General features: G+C 35.6%; 1 protein-coding gene across 21 annotated transcripts in view; it reads left to right on the top strand.

Moving 5' to 3' along the window:
• NF1 (neurofibromin 1) overlaps positions 1–17253 on the top strand; it is a 110693-nt gene that overhangs the window by 19919 nt on the left and 73521 nt on the right. For 13 of the 21 annotated variants that reach the window (XR_003254309.1, XR_003254310.1, XR_003254308.1 and 10 more), the window contains 15 exons: positions 292–465; positions 965–1087; positions 1391–1465; positions 2764–2895; positions 3864–3908; positions 5995–6129; positions 7145–7258; positions 9660–9739; positions 11057–11180; positions 13073–13216; positions 14317–14563; positions 14896–14969; positions 15078–15161; positions 15804–16244; positions 16684–16823. Coding sequence is in view for 18 of the 21 variants with exons in the window: in XM_026070230.1 (XP_025926015.1) it covers positions 292–465; positions 965–1087; positions 1391–1465; positions 2764–2895; positions 3864–3908; positions 5995–6129; positions 7145–7258; positions 9660–9739; positions 11057–11180; positions 13073–13216; positions 14317–14563; positions 14896–14969; positions 15078–15161; positions 15804–16244; positions 16684–16823 (2132 nt within the window). In the remaining 3 variants the exon portion in view is untranslated. Of the gene's footprint in view, positions 1–291; positions 466–964; positions 1088–1390; positions 1519–2763; positions 2896–3863; positions 3909–5994; positions 6130–7144; positions 7259–9659; positions 9740–10644; positions 10805–11056; positions 11181–13072; positions 13217–14316; positions 14564–14895; positions 14970–15077; positions 15162–15803; positions 16245–16683; positions 16824–17253 lie in introns of those variants that run through there. The other 8 variants (XM_026070244.1, XM_026070235.1, XM_026070243.1 and 5 more) reach the window with 3 other exon arrangements.

Below are 17253 nucleotides of genomic sequence, written 5' to 3'. Positions count from 1 at the left end.
CTGCAGTACCTGCAGCAGGTACAGAATTCAATGTGGCCGCAAACATTATGTTAAAGCGTAAACAATCATCTATTTTTGTGGCATCCAGATTGCCCTAGCAGGTCCAGAATGAATATCTAATAAACATAACGTTTCTCCAAAATGATACGTGAACTCAAGTTGCTTTTTGCCACCCCAATATCCCTGACTTCTGGTCAGAAAGCACAGTTTTGTTTTAATACTTAAGGATCTAACCCTGACCGTAGATTACCAAACCTCTGGTTATAACTATTCTTGATTTGGATTCTGCAGAAACTGTTCCTGGACAATCTCAGGAAAGCCCTTGCAGGCCACAGTGGAAGCAGACAGCTGACTGAAAGTGCTGCTATTGCTTGTGTTAAACTGTGCAAAGCATCTACCTACATCAACTGGGAAGATAATTCTGTCATTTTCCTACTAGTGCAGTCCATGGTAGTAGATCTTAAGGTAAAAAAAAATCTTAGTTTCCTAACTACAATTGAATTTTAAAATGATGAAAAAATTGTATTTCTCCTTAATTGAATATCGTAGTGTTTTTTCAGTGGAAATTTTTGTTTTTTTCTTAATTTCAGCAGAAAATAAACTCAGTTGTTTCATTCCCTGTTTCACTCCCTTACTATTTTTGCTTATGCCCTGCTTTTTCTCCTGAAGTTCTGCATTCTGTTCTTCACTCAGCATTTCATGACTGAAATGGCACTGGGTAATTTTTTTTAACTGCACATTAAAATACAAACTTATATCAAAAAGTTTTTTTTAGAAGTAGTGATTGCTTTATTTAGTTAGAGTTAAAAAGAATGTCAATTGAGTATTTTAGTTTTAAGTACTAAATATTGTTAGATAGTTAAAAACTGTAACTTTAAGAGCAGCTTCTTTCTCCTTTTTTTCCTCGAGTGATGTATTGAAAGTAGACAAGAATAATCTTTGTATCTGATTATTTTATATATAGAATTTGCTGTTTAATCCAAGCAAACCTTTCTCAAGAGGCAATCAGAATGCAGATGTAGACCTTATGATTGACTGCCTAGTTTCCTGCTTCCGCATAAACCCTCGCAACAACCAACACTTTAAGGTGAGAACGCTACTTGCTGGTAAGTCATTTTTTCCACGTACTGTTGATGGCCTGTGACTTATCAAAGATATGCCAACAGCAGCTGGAGGTTTATAAATAATTTCAACCTTGTAAATATTCCTTAGTAATAACTCTCTGCATGTTTTTATAAATCTGTTCTTAGCTGGTTAGACATTCTAATGTTTATATTTGACAATTTTGTCAATTTAATAAAAAGGCTCCAATACGTTATTCAGTGTGATATGAGAGATGTCAAAGAAAAGTGTGTTCCTGAATTGCTTTTATGCATTATTTTTGTTGTAGATCTGCTTGGCACAGAATTCTCCATCAACGTTTCATTATGTACTGGTAAATTCGCTCCACCGAATAATCACAAATGTAAGTTCTGAAAGTGTTTAAGAAGTCTTGGCTTCTCTTCAGATCAATATCTGGTTAGTAAATAGAATTTAAATAGTAGACCAAATCTTGTTGCCTGTATCCATGCAGCAAGAGTTGTAACAAAACAAAAAGTAACAACTAAGAAGGACATTCAAATTTTTGTTCACTCTGTCTTCCAGTTAGATTACCAGTCTGAGAACTTGTATTCCAGTATAAAATTTCAGTACAAATATATTTAAGTACTCTATAATATAGGATAACAAAAAATTTTTTTGCTTTTTGGTTTTATATGTGCTGCTTTACTGCTACATGAAAAGCTTGCACAATATCAAGTCACACATAGTTATATCATCTTCTGCTACTTCTTCTAGTATATTGACATGGAAACTGAGGGGAAGAGTTGGCTTTATGGTTTTGTCCAGAGATTTGATCCAGCATGATTTCAAGTAGTGTAAAATAGTAGTAAATGCTGAACGCCAAAATTTGAGAGTTTGTGCAACTGTTCATCTTGAATTTGTTATTCTGGTTTCTTGTATCACTGAAATACGACTTTATACTGTTCAGAAATATTTTCCTGATCACTGTGAACATAGAATTGGTCAGTGAGGTTTGGCTTCCTCAGTGCTGAGCAACCAGCCTTACTTAATTTACATTACCTCTTGTATTTCATTTATCCCAACATGGTAGTGAGAATACTACATTAAAAAAGTATTAGGCATTTTGACAAATAGGGGGGAACATGCTACTCTAAGATATGATGGTGTATCTGGAGCAGAAATAGTGAAGTTATTGTAAGTATAATTCTGTTGCTATTTTTTGGTATATTTTCAAAATAAGTGCTATGCTTTATTATATTTAATATGTTGTGTTATACAGTATTTCAGAGATTATTAAGCATTTACAATATCAAAATTCTGTTTTGTTCAGTGTATCACAAGGAATTGAGTATATATTAAATGTTCATTTTGAAATATTGCTTATTAGCTTTCTGTATCCTAAAGTCTGCCATGGTTTCCTGTAGTCATGGTTTCAGAGTTTGTGGTTGTTCATAAAGAGATGTGATATAGTAAGCAGCTAACTTGGAAGTATTGCTTTTGTTATAACTCATCTAAATATTACCAATTTTGTGGCTAGAATGAAAAATTAACAGAACTGCAATATTATGTCAACTACTTCTATTCTTGGAGGTAGTTAATTATATTATAGCTTTTATAACTGTTACAGATTTAAAAATAAATCATAATGTCACCCATGTATATCCAGTTTACTGCTTGAGCGTTACTGCCTTTTAATTCTAGTCTGCATTGGACTGGTGGCCCAAGATTGATGCTGTGTACTGTCATTCCATGGAGCTTCGCAGCATGTTCAGTGAGACACTTCATAAAGCTATTCAAGGCTGTGGGGCACATCCAGCAATTCGCATGACACCGGTAAGATATGTACAGAAGCTGTTAAAACACAAATTTGTTGCTTTTTCTGTGTCTCCATTCCATTCCTGGTTCTTTATTCATTAACTTTAGACTGGAAACTAGAGGGGGGAAAACACTGCAATCCAAAAAGCAACAGAGAGCCATACATGCTCTGTAAACTTGCAGTTTTTGGTATATTGACTAACTGTTCATAGGCAGTTAATATGTTTCTTAGTTTTCATGCTGCTTTTAAAGGGGCAACATAGAAGTATTCCTTCTGTAACTCTCCTCTGTGGCTAGTCGTCCATTTTAAGCTTTCTTGCTGTATAAATAGCTAGGTAATACATCAATTTTTGTTGAACCTGAAAAAAAAAATCATACTTTTGTATGCTAGGTTTTCATAACTGCGGTGCCTTTACCATGATTGGCATGATTATTTCTTTTTTTTGTTGTTGTTTTTTTGTCCTGCTTGCTTTCCATTGAGCAAGTTGACTGTTTGGCCTTGGTGGCAGCAACAAAATAATAAAGATTTTTCAAGCATTATGAAATAAAGTCAATACTCTTGATCTTCTTAGAAGAAATCTTGGGTAAATTCAAGTTTCTAGTTCATCCAGATGCTTTTTTTTAGTAAGTTCATATGCAGCTGTGTTGCCTTTCTTCTGAACTTTCCATGTAGGACTTTTGATGCGTCCAGTTAACTTGCTGGTTTTCTGAACTGTAGTTTCCAAATGTGATGGATATTTAATTTAGAAGAAGGCCAACAACAGTACATGAAAATATTCCTGTTGGGCTTCTCATATGAAAGAACATGAGTAAAATATCCTTAGTTGAAAGCTACATCATGTTTAACTTGCTTTTTACGTGTATGTATTCATCTGTTGAGAAAATAGCAGGGGTGTTGTAATGGCAACTCTGACATTGATTGGTGGTGCTTTGTCTTCTGCTTCTTATTTTCTGTTCTTAATGGCTGCTGTCGCTCTCATGGTCAGATGCCACCCAGTCACTGTTTTGCATGGCAGTGGGCCTCTGTTGCTGTAAGTATGACCCCTTGTAACTACCGCAGAAAAGCCTTTCGTTGCTCTGACTTTTCTGTGCATAGTTACCACTGCAGTCACAATGCTTCATCTCGGATACAACAGGTAGCATGTTTTACCTAAGAATATGGGCCTGGAAGAGACCTCTGGGTCTGTGTGTCCAGGGCCGCTGTTGGCAATTGCAGCGTGATCCCTTTCACAAACCAACTGAGCTCCGTCTTAGGAGTAAAGGCTTTTTGTTGGTTCTCTTCTTTCTGCCCCCTACGTCTCCATCATGATGCTCTTCCAGAATCTCCGTGCTCTGATGGTTAGAATTGTTTTCTAATTTCCAGCCTAAACGTATATATGTCCAACTTATCCCCCTTGTTCTGGTGCCAGTGTTGTGTGTTATCTTCAAACCAGTGTTTATCCCCTTGATGTATTTGCAGAGAGCAGTCGTGTCTCTGTCTTTGTTTTTTGCTAGTCTTTAGTTTCTGTGAAGCAATTTATTTACTTCACGCAATCAAACTAATCAGCTTTTTTTTGCCCTGTGGCTGTTTTCAGAATTCCCTTAACTGCATAAAACTAAGATTTTGCACAGAATTAGTTCTCTCTGCCGGTGTGGCACCAATTTCTTGATCAGATGCTTGTTAAGTGATAGACTTTATTCTGTATATTTTCATCCTGTAACTTTTCTAGCAAAATAGTATGAGGTTGTAGCATTTCTTGTAAAATTTAATTATACAATGTCATATTTATACTTCAGTTACCCTGAGGATGATTTCAAGCTAGTTTATTTTTTTGTTCAAAACTTGTACGTTTGTAAATTGAAAATGAAAAACAAGTTCATGTTACTGTTCAGTTGAGATCTTCTCAAATAATAAATTAGATAATAGTTTAAAAAACTGAGTTTCTAAAGAAAGTTGTATTCTGTCTTGTGTTGAATATCCACAGCAGAATTTTTTTTGTCAAGGTTACTGTCTCTTAACTATTTTGGTAGCAGTAAGCAAAAATAATAACTTAATCCCTGGTGGTATAGGATAAAGTTAATGAATATATAAATTGTCTGAACTTAATGGAGGGAGTTGAAATCTTCTGTCTTAGGGTATACTGGGGACCAATTAATGCAAGCTCATGTTATATGTGTTTAAAAAAAAAAAAAAGTCTTTCTCATCACAGACATTAGCAAACATCCAGTATCTTTTTGCTGAGGTGAAAGCGCAGCTGAATGCCGTGCGGCAGGGCTGTTCGCTTCGGCAGGCTGTGCACGCCGTAGGACTGAAGCATAAAAATTTTTGAAGCCCTCCTATCGGGCAGCATCCACGTGTGCTTATTGCTCAGCCAACGCTGCACGCGGCTCTTCGTTAAATGTGTTGGTAATACTGGTGGCTGGATCCCACTGTGTGAACAGCGGTGGTAGAATACGATCCAGTTCACACTTTTTCACATTGGATCAATTCAGAATACCTTATGTGGACTCTAAATACATACCTTAAAATGTCCTCCATTCCAGATGAGGAGGCTGAATGGTGCAGGAGTAATCGACTACGTTTTCAAATGAAGCTAACTCTTCTATTTGTGGTGCACTGTGTATTGTATTAATGGCAGTATCTTGTGAAAGCTGGAAGGTGCACTTCTCAGAGGTCGTGTGGATGAAAATACTGTCGTTCTGACCGTGATTTTGGCAGAAAATAAAGAGAATGTTTTGCCTTTGAGAAATTCCTGCTCATGTATTCCAGCTTACTTGGAACCATTTGTTTTTACTTATTTCTAAGCGGCTAGAGAAAATCCCTGTAAATTCTTACTAGTGCTTTTATCTATTTTTATTTTGCCACAATTTGTCTTGCACAAAATCTTCCACATGCAGCTCACTGACTAAAGCATTTCTCAAGTAAACTTTAAAGACATAACAAAATGATAGCATATGCATTTTTAAAAGGGGATTTTTAAGTAGAAGGCTGTGTGATTTTACTTGAGTGAATTTAATATACCTCTTTTTAAATTTTTTATGGATTATATAAGTAATACAGTTCCTAAAATGTTTAATTATAACTCACAACATAGAATACCTCATTGACAATTACTGTGATTTTTTTCCTCCTGTTAGAGTCTTACATTTAAAGAGAAAATGACAAGCCTTAAATTTAAAGAAAAACCTACAGATTTGGAAACCAGAAGCTACAAGTTCTTGCTGTTATCCTTGGTAAAACTGATCCATGCCGATCCAAAGCTTTTGCTGTGTGTAAGTATATCATATTATTAATTCAAATAGTAAAATTTATTTGTGAAAATGCTTTAAAACTTTTTAAACTTTTGTTAACTTTGATACTCAAACAGTAAAGACCTTAAACTTCACTTTGTAGAAGTACCAAAATAAAACTATAAACAAATAAAAAGGTAAACCTGGCCTGTAGAATACTTCCCTTCTTATTCTTTTCTCCAGTTATAATGGTTCCATACTGTAGAAGGAAAAAGGCAAAAAAAGGAAATCTAGAGACCCAGAACAGCCAATAAAAAGGAGTATAAAGCTCCATAACTCTGAAGGAGGGAAAAAAAGGGAGAGGGGAGTAGAACAAGAAGAAACCTAAGATGAGGAAAAAAAAAAGATTTGGGTAACAGTTTCATGAGTAGAAAGACTGATGCTCTCTTAAATCTTTATTAGTTTCTCCCTAAACTTGTGTTAATATCTTCAATAATGTTGAATAAAGGAAAGATTAGGCAACCGTACTTAAAAAAAAAAAAAAAAAAAAAAAAAGGATAAAGATTCATTGGGGTTATGTGAAAAGGGAGCTATAATTTAACAAGTGTAATGTTGTCTTGAATTCATGCTGAAATGAATGTTCTGTTCTTCATAAATATTCTTCTGGGGCTTTACAAATCTGTCTTTCAACTCTAATGTGGAGCAGCAGATGTAAACTAAATGTCTACCAAATCTGACAAATGTGTATGTGTGGAGAGCATGTGATATGCAGTGTTGCATTGGGTAGTACTAAGATCTAATCAGTCAGCACTAAACATTTTCGTTTTGTCTAGTTTGTTTATTGTTTAATTTAAAAGTATTTTAATTGGTCAAGGATATGATACGCAAGGAAGGGTCATCATAGCTTAAGAAGAAACTAGGTACTCTGTTAAAGATGCAGAAATCCACCTTGTTTAATTACAGGAATACTGATAGCACAGCTGCTTTAGTGGTCAATGGCATGGCCAGTTATTAAGAAGTTCTACTTTTTAAACTTGCTTTCCTTTTTACTATTTAGAATCCAAGGAAGCAAGGGCCTGAGACGCAAGGTAGCACCGCTGAATTAATTACAGGCCTCGTACAACTTGTTCCACAATCCAGCATGCCAGATATAGCACAAGAAGCCATGGAGGTAAGGGATAAATGTTCTGCATGCCAGATGATTAGTTCACAGGCTGTGCTAGACAAATCAAGGCTTTTGTAGAAGCTCTGAAGCATTGATTAGTGGTGAAGTTCTGTGTCTTAGAGTTTAGCTTCTAGAGATCTTTTTCTAAATGTCTCCTACATTGGAAGTTTTACAGGAGAGGCCTGTAAGAAGATTTTAAAAAGGCAGCAGTTCATATTGCCACTTGTGACTATCCTGCACCTCTTAGAAGGGTTTGTTCTTCGCTGGTATTGAGCAAGTCCAGTCTGACAGTTCCTCTGTTACATCTTTGCAGAGACCACCATTAGGCTTGCGCCTTCTCTTCTGTGTTTTCTGAATGGCTGTGACCAAAACACCTGATGTAGTGCCTGGCCCTGGATTACGTGGTGGATGAGAGGAAGTTGTATTTGTGGCAGGGTTGGATAGGATGCTTTAAGGCTACTGAAATCTTCCTCCTGTTAGCTTTGACTGCAGAAGCTGAAAAGTCACCAGAGTTACTTCTGACTTTCAACTTCTCCGTGTCACATTACTAATTCTGTGACTTTGCTAGTTTAGTTGTAAATTTTTGTATGTTTTTCGTTATGGTGGGTCTCCAGAGCACTTTATTTATAATGAAGCAAGCTTTAGCTTCTCCTCGTGCATAATGACAGGGAACAGGGTTTTTTTGTTGTTTTGTTTGTTTGTTTTTAATCCATAGCATCCATGATGGATAGCTAGTTATATTATCCTGCCTTCTTTAGATTAGCGAYTCCCATGCTAAAAAGTCCACTGTAGCATGTGTACTTCAATGAAGTCTTTCATGTTCTACATGAAGAGTTTGCAAACAGACTGAAAAATGGATTAACTAGACCCATATGTAATAAGGCTTTCCATGAATGGTTGAATCTTAGTAGTTAAACTAAGGCTTTTGTGTCGACCTTGCATCAACCAGAATTGCCCTAAATGGTATCAATATACAGAGATACATATCCATATATGAAATGCATAATTATTTATACTTTTAATGGTAGAGTACAGGAATATTTCTTGTATAAGGGAGATCCTATTTAGTGTGAAAGTCTCTGGGGAAGTTTGTTAAGTGGTGACATCCTTACTGTTAATGACAGGAACTTAGGGATGGAAAAATTTTGACTTGCTGTTAATTATGCGATTTAATTTAGGTGTACTGTTTGGTGCTTGATCACTTTTAGATCTGATTATTTGCTTTACTGGCTGAGGATCTGGCCTCTCATGCTCATTTTTAACTAATAGGTTACTGTTAGTATACCTGTATAGTATACTGTACACTGTATAGTAACCTATTAGTTAATAGAAATTCTTTTCTATAGTATTTGCTTAAACTAGGAACCAACCTGAAATAATAACTACTTACCCACGTTGTTGTCCAGCTACACTTATTTTTTTTAATGACATTTTTAACAGTATTGCAGTAACCTATCGCAGCCATAACAGTTACAAATTTGTTTGCTGTTTGGAATTTGTTGGAAAATATAGCTAAAACTCTCCTCATTTCTGTCTTTAACTTGTACTTTCACCAAAGTCATTAGATTTCTTTGCCTGCATATCGAACATCTCCAAGTAATGGCTAACTTCAGAGGAGAGATTTTGTTTGCTATAATTGCTTGGTGTAATTAAGGCTAAACTCTGCACTTGAAGACTTATTATGATTATGGCTAGGTTAATGATTTCCCTCCAATAACTTTCTGTTCGTTTATAGTCTTTGACCAGTTTAATTTTCATCAGATCTGTATTTCTTTTGAAAACTGTATTCAACTAATTTAAAAGTAATTGATTTTTGAGCTCTTTTAGTTAATCTGGCTAAATCAAAAGCAGAGGTTAAATTTTTGGGCCGTATTTCACCAGTATGCTCTTAGGTATGGTCAGAACCTATTCTTACAGTACAGTTTTTGCTAGTGTAGATGGTTACAAAAAGCAAAGTATTTGCCTGTCCTGATTTGGCAGAGAACTTGAACTACAGATATTTTGTTGCCGCTATAAATTTGTATCTGTAAGATTGGTTGCAGTAATTTTTTCTCGGTTGAGTTATTCAGTATTAAAACCAAAACCTATTTTTTAATGTTGTGTCTGTGTGTCCAGTATGGATTTGCATGAAAATACAAGATAAATCTTCTTGTTTTGGATTGTAAAAATGTAATAAAGACTAAAAAAGTAGTTTTGATTTGGGTTAACCATAAACTGCTGTTTTATGTACAATTTTGTATATGCGTATGAATACATAACTCTATATACATGTTTCATATTTTTTTCTTTTTATATTGTTTTAAAAAACAATGTGATTAAGATGTGATTGCACCTATTTTGTTGCCTCTTCTGAAGTACTTTGTAAATTTTTGTCTTTAAGTGATACTCTAACTTGTTCTGAATTTAGGCCTTGCTAGTTCTTCACCAACTAGACAGCATTGACTTGTGGAATCCTGATGCTCCTATAGAAACGTTCTGGGAAATTAGGTATGTAAGCTAACTTTTGTAAATTAAGAGAACTAGCTGTTCTTCGTCTTCTCTTTTGAAATAGCTGTGAATATTTTGGGAAAGCTGTGCACCATCAGCATGAATCTGCAGTCAAAATTATTTATGTGTACTCATGAAAAAGATATCTCTACAATTTAACGTCAAAAATATCAACATCTTGTTGGCTTTCTCAGTGACTTTCTTCAGTCTGTCGTTAAGATGTAACAATGATTATTAGTTTTAAAAGTTAGGGTTTTCTCCTCATTCAGATGCTTGCCATCTGTTTAAATTTAATTTTCTTCTTTGGGGGCTGAGGGAGGGTGATGCTAAGTAATTCTGGAGGTGTGAATATGCTAATCTTGACTCTGAAGCCCTCACCTAAAGGAAGTTACTTGTTTGCCCTGACCTGTGGGTTTCCTTTGTCATCTTGCTTTTTATAACTTCACAGCAACTGCAGTTGATTTCTTGGAGAATATTGAGGTGAATAGAGTTCCAAAAAAGTCAGAATTACACAAAAAGCTCAAAACAAAAAGTGGGAATCTGTAAACTTAGAATTAAAAACTGTATCAGCTAAAGTATTTTAAAAAATGATTTGGTGATCTCATCTGAACTGGTACAGGTGTTTTTTTAGAAGACAGGGAGTTAATGTCTAGAAAGAACACTCTTACCGGCATCAACAAATTGGCCTGCATGACTGCAAAATATGGCTGAAGAGGCTTGTTATGGAATAGTTTGGGGCTGAGTCCTACCTAGATGGGCAATAACTGAAACTCATTACTGTAATTTCTAATAGCTGAAATGAGTTTGTGGTCTGTTCGGGCTGGGGGAAAAACCCATTAAAATTGACACTAATTTGGACCCTTTGGCAGTTTTAACAGAGAGTGTGAGGCCTGAATGGATATGAAGAAGGAACATCCCTAGATGTGTTCCTTCCAGAACAGAGTTGAGACACGTTGTCAGAGCAGTGTAGGTAAACTTGTACTGCCACTGTCTGTGCTGTATCTGTTCTGTGGATAAATGGAGGACTTCTGAATCGGCAGCCCTGGAGTCCGGACTTTCTAACAAGTACTCAAATTGCTTAACTTCCTCTAGGGAACTAAAAAGGCCAGCTGGGCGGTGGGAAGGGTCAGAGGGGTGTTGTCATTTAAAGTACACACCTTTATCATATCTATTATACATTTGAAAAGATGACGCTAGTATATATGTATAGGATATTCATACTAATTGCCTATTTCTATGTAAAATATAGTGATATCATTTTCAAAAGTTTTATGTTATTGGATGATAAAGCTAATACTGAATTTCATTTTGCTGCAGTTCACAAATGCTTTTTTATATCTGCAAGAAACTAACTAGTCATCAGATGCTCAGCAGTACAGAAATCCTCAAGTGGCTGAGAGAAATTCTCATTTGTAGGAATAAGTTTCTTCTAAAGAACAAAGTAAGTAAATGTTAACACCTATCTGTTAAGATTATTAAAATGAGTTGGTATCTATTTCATCACTCCCTTTATTTGCAGATTATTTTTAGGATGGAAAGAGATTAAATAGCTACACATACACTTTCTTTTTTTATTTCCTGTCTGTTAAGAGAAAATGCTTTGTGTGAAGCACCCTTGATTAGAATGGTTAACTAATGTTAGGTTTAGGATTTTTTTTTTTCTCCTCTAACTTCACAGGTTGTTTTACTTGGTTCTCCTTGCCCAGAAAGTGTATGTTTTGCAAAAATCTCAAAGTTTTTTTTGAAGAACTGGTGTCTGATACCTATTACTAATTGCCTTAATATAAAGGGGAAATATTCTACAAGGTGAGAAAAAGGAAAAGATGGTTATGATAAAATATACATCCTCATGGATGAAATAAAACTTCTTTTGTATGTATCTCATGTTCACATGACTCCTCAAATTCTGACCACCTTCTTTCTGATAATCTCGAGACTTTGTGCAATGCAAACACATTCTAATGCTATTTTTGAGATGCCTGCTAGAATTAAAACCAGACTTGCCATACTACTTCTTGAATTAAAGATTTACTAGAAAAAATAAAGGGTTTCTGGTTTTCTCTATCTGACTTGAAAGTAGCTATGCTAATATTAGAAGGGTACTGCTTTGCGTGCAGTACATAGCATGCTTAAGTGCTTAAAAATGATTTTTCCCCCCCCTTTTAAATGACCTTTTCCTTTCTTTTCAATGTGGTAGCTGGGTTAATAATTGAGATTACTTTCTGTCTGTCTTGATGCTGAGTAGTAGGCTTTTTCCTTTGGTATCTTATATTTAATATAAAATTGTAAAGTATGATCTCACAAATTGCAGCTGAACCCCTCAGGCATTCAGGCTTTCTATGAATTCAGGGAGACTTTTACGTCTGGTCTTTAAGTGGGAATCAACTCTCCTTCAAGTAGAGAATCCACTTATCATTCTGCTTCTGACTGAGGAGTAACAGTTTGGTTTTTTCTTTCTTTTTTTTTCTTTTAATCTCTTCCCTCTCAGTGCTTAGAGGATGACAGTTTACAGTTAGTAGTTGTTATCAGAGTTCTGCTTCACAATCTCCTTTCATGTTTTTCTGATTAAATGTAAAATGTATAGTATAAAATGTGCAGTATTGCTGAGCTAAACTCTTTTAGATTTAATTACATCTAAATTATGATTATATTATCGTATATTCTCTGGAGTAAAAACAAGAAGCCTATAGAGGACTTTCAGGAGCAAAGTAAAGGGTTGAAGGAAGGGAATTAACATGAAGGAAAAGGCATCATTTTGGGCTCGCCATAAGGTGCTATTTTTCAAAGATGACTGTCAGAAGGCTGCTTTCTTTTCTTAAGGGGGAAATTTTGTTCCAAGATAAATTATTTTTGTATGAATTACTGTCTTAGAGTTTGAGACTTCTCATTTTCCACTACCAGCCAGCTCTTTTTTCTACAACTATTGTGCTTAATATAGCTCTGTTTTTTCTTTACTCTGCTTCAGTCATGTGGAAAAAAGAAGTCTCCTGTTTCTTCTTTGCAGTAGTATTGTAGCGATACTCACTTATATAAAAACTAAGGATCAGATTCCATTTCAATACTGTCTGTATTTCCTTCATATCTTAAACTGGTCCATGCATGTGCCTTCTAAATGCATCCTTCCAGCCCGGAGCTGACTGCGTTAGAGGAGAGGAAGAAGCTCCCGTTAATGAGTGTAACTTTACAAAGCTGTCTGAGCACACATGTGAAAGGTGTTGTGTAAAAAGTTCTTCAACCTTTTCCTTTATGAGTATGCTTTCTGAAATCTGCCCTTTTACCCTTTAAAAAAAGCAAACAAACACGATTTACTATTTTTCTTCCCTCTCTTTACAGCAATCAGATAGGAGTTCCTGTCATTTTCTCTTCCTTTACGATGTCTCTGGGGGTGGAACTAGTCAAATTTCTCTTGACCATGAAGAGATGATACGTTGTACACCAGGAGCTACACTCAGGAAAGGGAAGGGGAATTCTTCCATAGTAAGTAACATATGATGATAATTCTTTTCAAGATGTGCAGAAAAAAATCTGTGTGCTAGCAGAAATTTAATCACTTTGGGAGTAATTTTTTAAAATAAAATTATTTCTTGGGAAGAGAAGGCTCTAGGCAAGCTTTTATGTGCTAGTGTTCTCTTTTTAGTCAATAATAAGCTGAGTCCTGTATAGGTATCTATCTAATGTGCTGATTAATTATTATGTTTCAGACTTGAAAAACTCACACCTTTTTCAAGTTAAAATGTTGGTGAATCTTTTTTTCTTAGTATCACATATAGCATACCTATGCATTTGTCTGTTGTTAATAAATCTGAAACAAGTATCGCACGCGGTTTGAATATACTGTGAAAGATCACAGATCAAGCATTTCAGTAAAATATGTGCTTTGACAGACACACTTTTTCAGCTCTAGTGTTACTATTTTATTTTAGTTGCAGGAAAAAATGAACAGGATAATCAGGATATCTTCCATGAGCCAAAACCTTCGTTTTGTTTTTTAATGTACACTTTTCAAGTAGCAATGAGTTTCCTAAGTACGAAGTTGCCTTTTGAAGCACTTCATATATTATAAACGCTATTCAGACTTCCTAGAAGTATRTATCAGCATAAAACTATGGCAGAAACATGTGACCGATCAAGAACACACACTGGGTATTTATGGATAAGAATAAATATTTTGCTTCCAGTCCTAGCCAATACTATTAAAAATCACCTTTCTACTGCATGCAGCTTGCATATACTGTCAATTCATTAGATATTAAGTGAATTAAATCCTCTTTTAGCCAGAGGTTTGCATGGATTTTTGTTGTAAGTTATTTTGGATGGGGTTAAAGGAAACAAAAATGGCAAAAAAGAGATAGGTATAATTACTTTACTTGCTGTCTTGTCCTTTGAGAAGGAAGTGGTCTCTTAGCCACTGTGTTTGTGCAACAGCGCATCCAGTAGAGTTCTGATCTTGGTTGGGATTGCTTATTCCTGCTGGAATAAAAGCACAGTTAAAGAAGGATATGGGTAAAGCTGAATTCAAAGAAAATTGCCATATTCGTAAGCAATATTACCAAATTTGGAAATCTCTATTTCCCAAGGAAAGTACATCAGGATGCAGTGGAACGCCTATTTGTCGCCAAGCCCAAACAAAATTGGAAGTCGCACTATACATGTTTTTGTGGAGCCCTGATATTGAGGCAGTCCTTGTTGCAATGTCCTGTTTCCGTCACCTCTGTGAGGAAGCAGATATCAGATGTGGAGTAGACGAAGTCTCGGTTCATAATTTTTTGCCAAACTACAACACTTTCATGGAATTTGCATCTGTTAGCAATATGATGTCAACAGGTAAGAATGATGAGCCTGGAAAGTTTCTTCCTGCCTATTTAATCCAACTGTTGTTTGGGTTTGTGTTCTCTAAACAAGTTAAGGTATATGATTTGATTTTTACTCCTGCTTTCACTGAAATATCTTAATCATGGGACTTGCCGGAGAGAGTACAGAATGTGGATGAGTGTATTCATGAGGATTCTTGAGTGTAACAAGAAGTATCTTTTTCTAAACACTTTAAAAGGGGTATGCTCTTCTTGCTAGTTTAATAATTGCTTTCAAAAATCTCATTTTTTGATGGAGGTTGTTTTTCAGGAACTGTTGGATAAACGTTCTGTGCTCCTTTGTAGGGAGAGCAGCTCTTCAGAAAAGAGTGATGGCTTTATTAAGACGCATTGAACATCCAACTGCAGGCAACACAGAGGTAAACTTTCTCTGAATTTAACTACATTTTATATGTATTTTTTTGAAAGCAGAAAATACTGTTCTTACAAGTAGTTTTGAAGGTAAATCTTGATGTATCTTGTTTTAGGCCTGGGAGGATACACATGCAAAATGGGAACAAGCTACAAAACTAATCCTCAATTATCCAAAGACCAAAATGGAAGATGGGCAGGTGATTATGAATTTTTCCATAGGTTCATACCTCAGAAATTCAAAGTAACCATTTAACCTTATTCATTTTGAGGAATTGAGTTTTAATTCAGAAAAAAGGGAATTGTAGGGGGACTTAAGCTCCATAAAAGTATTTCAGAAAAATATTGATAATTAGTTGTCCTCCATGCCTATGGTAGGAGAGCAAGAAATGATTTGACTTAATTTGCTTTAAGGGAGATGGAGGCTGAGCTTAGGAATTAAGAAGAAATTGACTAAAGAATAGTGAAAACTGGAGTATCGCTGGGGAACTTGACCTCCCCTTTGCTGGAAGATCTTAGACAAGCTGCTGCCTGTCATGTCTTAAATATCCCACATCCTGCTTCAGAGCAGTGAATGGACTAGACAACCCCCTACAGTTCCTTTTTTGCCCTGCCTTTTTGACTTCTCTAAAAATAGGATCTCTGGATAAATTTTTGTTTATACTGTGACAATAAACTGTACTTAAAGGCAAATCTTAAATCCTTGAGACTAGGAAAGTTTTGGGGGGAACTTGGCTGTGAATTTTAAATGACAGGACTGCATTTCAGAATACTTTAAATTCTGATCTCTCTCCATTATTTGTTTAATTGGAGAGACTTCATCTTGGATCATTCTTTTTCAGGTTACTGAAAGTCTTCATAAGACAATTGTTAAGAGACGAATGTCACATGTCAGTGGGGGAGGCTCCATAGACTTGTCTGACACGGATTCTCTTCAGGAATGGATCAACATGACAGGGTTTTTATGTGCTCTTGGAGGAGTGTGCCTACAGCATCGTAGCAATGCGGGATTAGCAACCTACAGTCCACCTATGGGTCCAGTCAATGAGCGTAAGGGCTCCATGATATCTATGGTGTCCACTGAGGGAAACGCAGAGACTCCTGTGAGCAAATTCATAGATCGATTATTGACTCTAATGGTCTGTAACCATGAGAAAGTGGGACTTCAAATACGGACTAATATTAAAGATCTGGTGGGTTTGGAATTGAGTCCAGCACTTTATCCAATGCTGTTTAACAAATTGAAGAACACCATCAGCAAGTTTTTTGATTCTCAAGGACAGGTAAAGTGTTGTTATATTTTTTCATATTTGTATATAATAAAAAGCATCAGTCTTGTCTTTCACATAAATAATTGAAATTGGTGTCTGTTTGTATTTTGTACAAAGAACTTGCAAAAATTATGATGATATTTGAGAGCGTGCATCATAATTTTTGTATTTGTGATTCCAGATTTAATTTAATGTAGTTAAAAACATTCTTGAGTTCTTAGTGATTGTACGTATCACTGTCAGAGTACAGAATCTGTGAAAATGCTCTCAAAATCTCTATAGTTGGTAGTGTTGAGACATTTAATCTTGATATGTATTGAAATTCTTATTAGATGGTGCTAGGAAAATACTCATCCATTATAACTGCAGCATTTCAACAAAATCTAGACATATTTGATAAATATACCTCTTTATGTGTAAAGAATTAAGACTAGAAACTTTCTTCCTGTAGGTTTTGTTAACCGAGACCAACACACAATTTGTAGAGCAAACCATTGCTATAATGAAGAATTTGCTTGATAATCATACAGAAGGGAGTTCAGAACATCTTGGACAAGCTAGTATTGAGACAATGATGCTGAATCTGGTTAGGTAAGAAATCCTGGTTGACCATCCCAAGCAGAGTAATACATTAAGGAGTGAGGTAGACCCTTCTAGTTTACGTCTGTTCTGCTTGAGTCTATGGTGAAAAAAACTGATCATCTGATCCTCCCTCTTACAATTCTGACAGCTACAGTAATCATGGAAATTATTTGTACTATGGCATAAAGTACACTGATGGAGAGTGACTTACTTTCTTAAGAACTAACTGTTCCATCGCTCATCCCCATTCCTGAAAGCATTCCTGGTTTCTTTTCTGTACACTGGTGTTTGGTGGATAGGGATCAGCTGAAGCAGAGATTTCTGTTCAGCTTTATACTAACAGAGAACTTCCTTGGCCAGAAGAAATTTCGTACTAGTCTTCAGCAGACTTAAAGGCTGGCTTGCTTGCTTGGGAAAAAATTGGCTTGAAACATTCACT

Source organism: Apteryx rowi, unplaced genomic scaffold, assembly GCF_003343035.1.
Source record: "Apteryx rowi isolate R43461 unplaced genomic scaffold, aptRow1 scaffold_307, whole genome shotgun sequence".
Classification (NCBI taxonomy): Eukaryota; Metazoa; Chordata; class Aves; order Apterygiformes; family Apterygidae; genus Apteryx; species Apteryx rowi.
The sequence above is the reverse complement of the archived record's forward strand: the minus strand, read 5'-3'. Positions and strand labels throughout refer to the sequence as shown.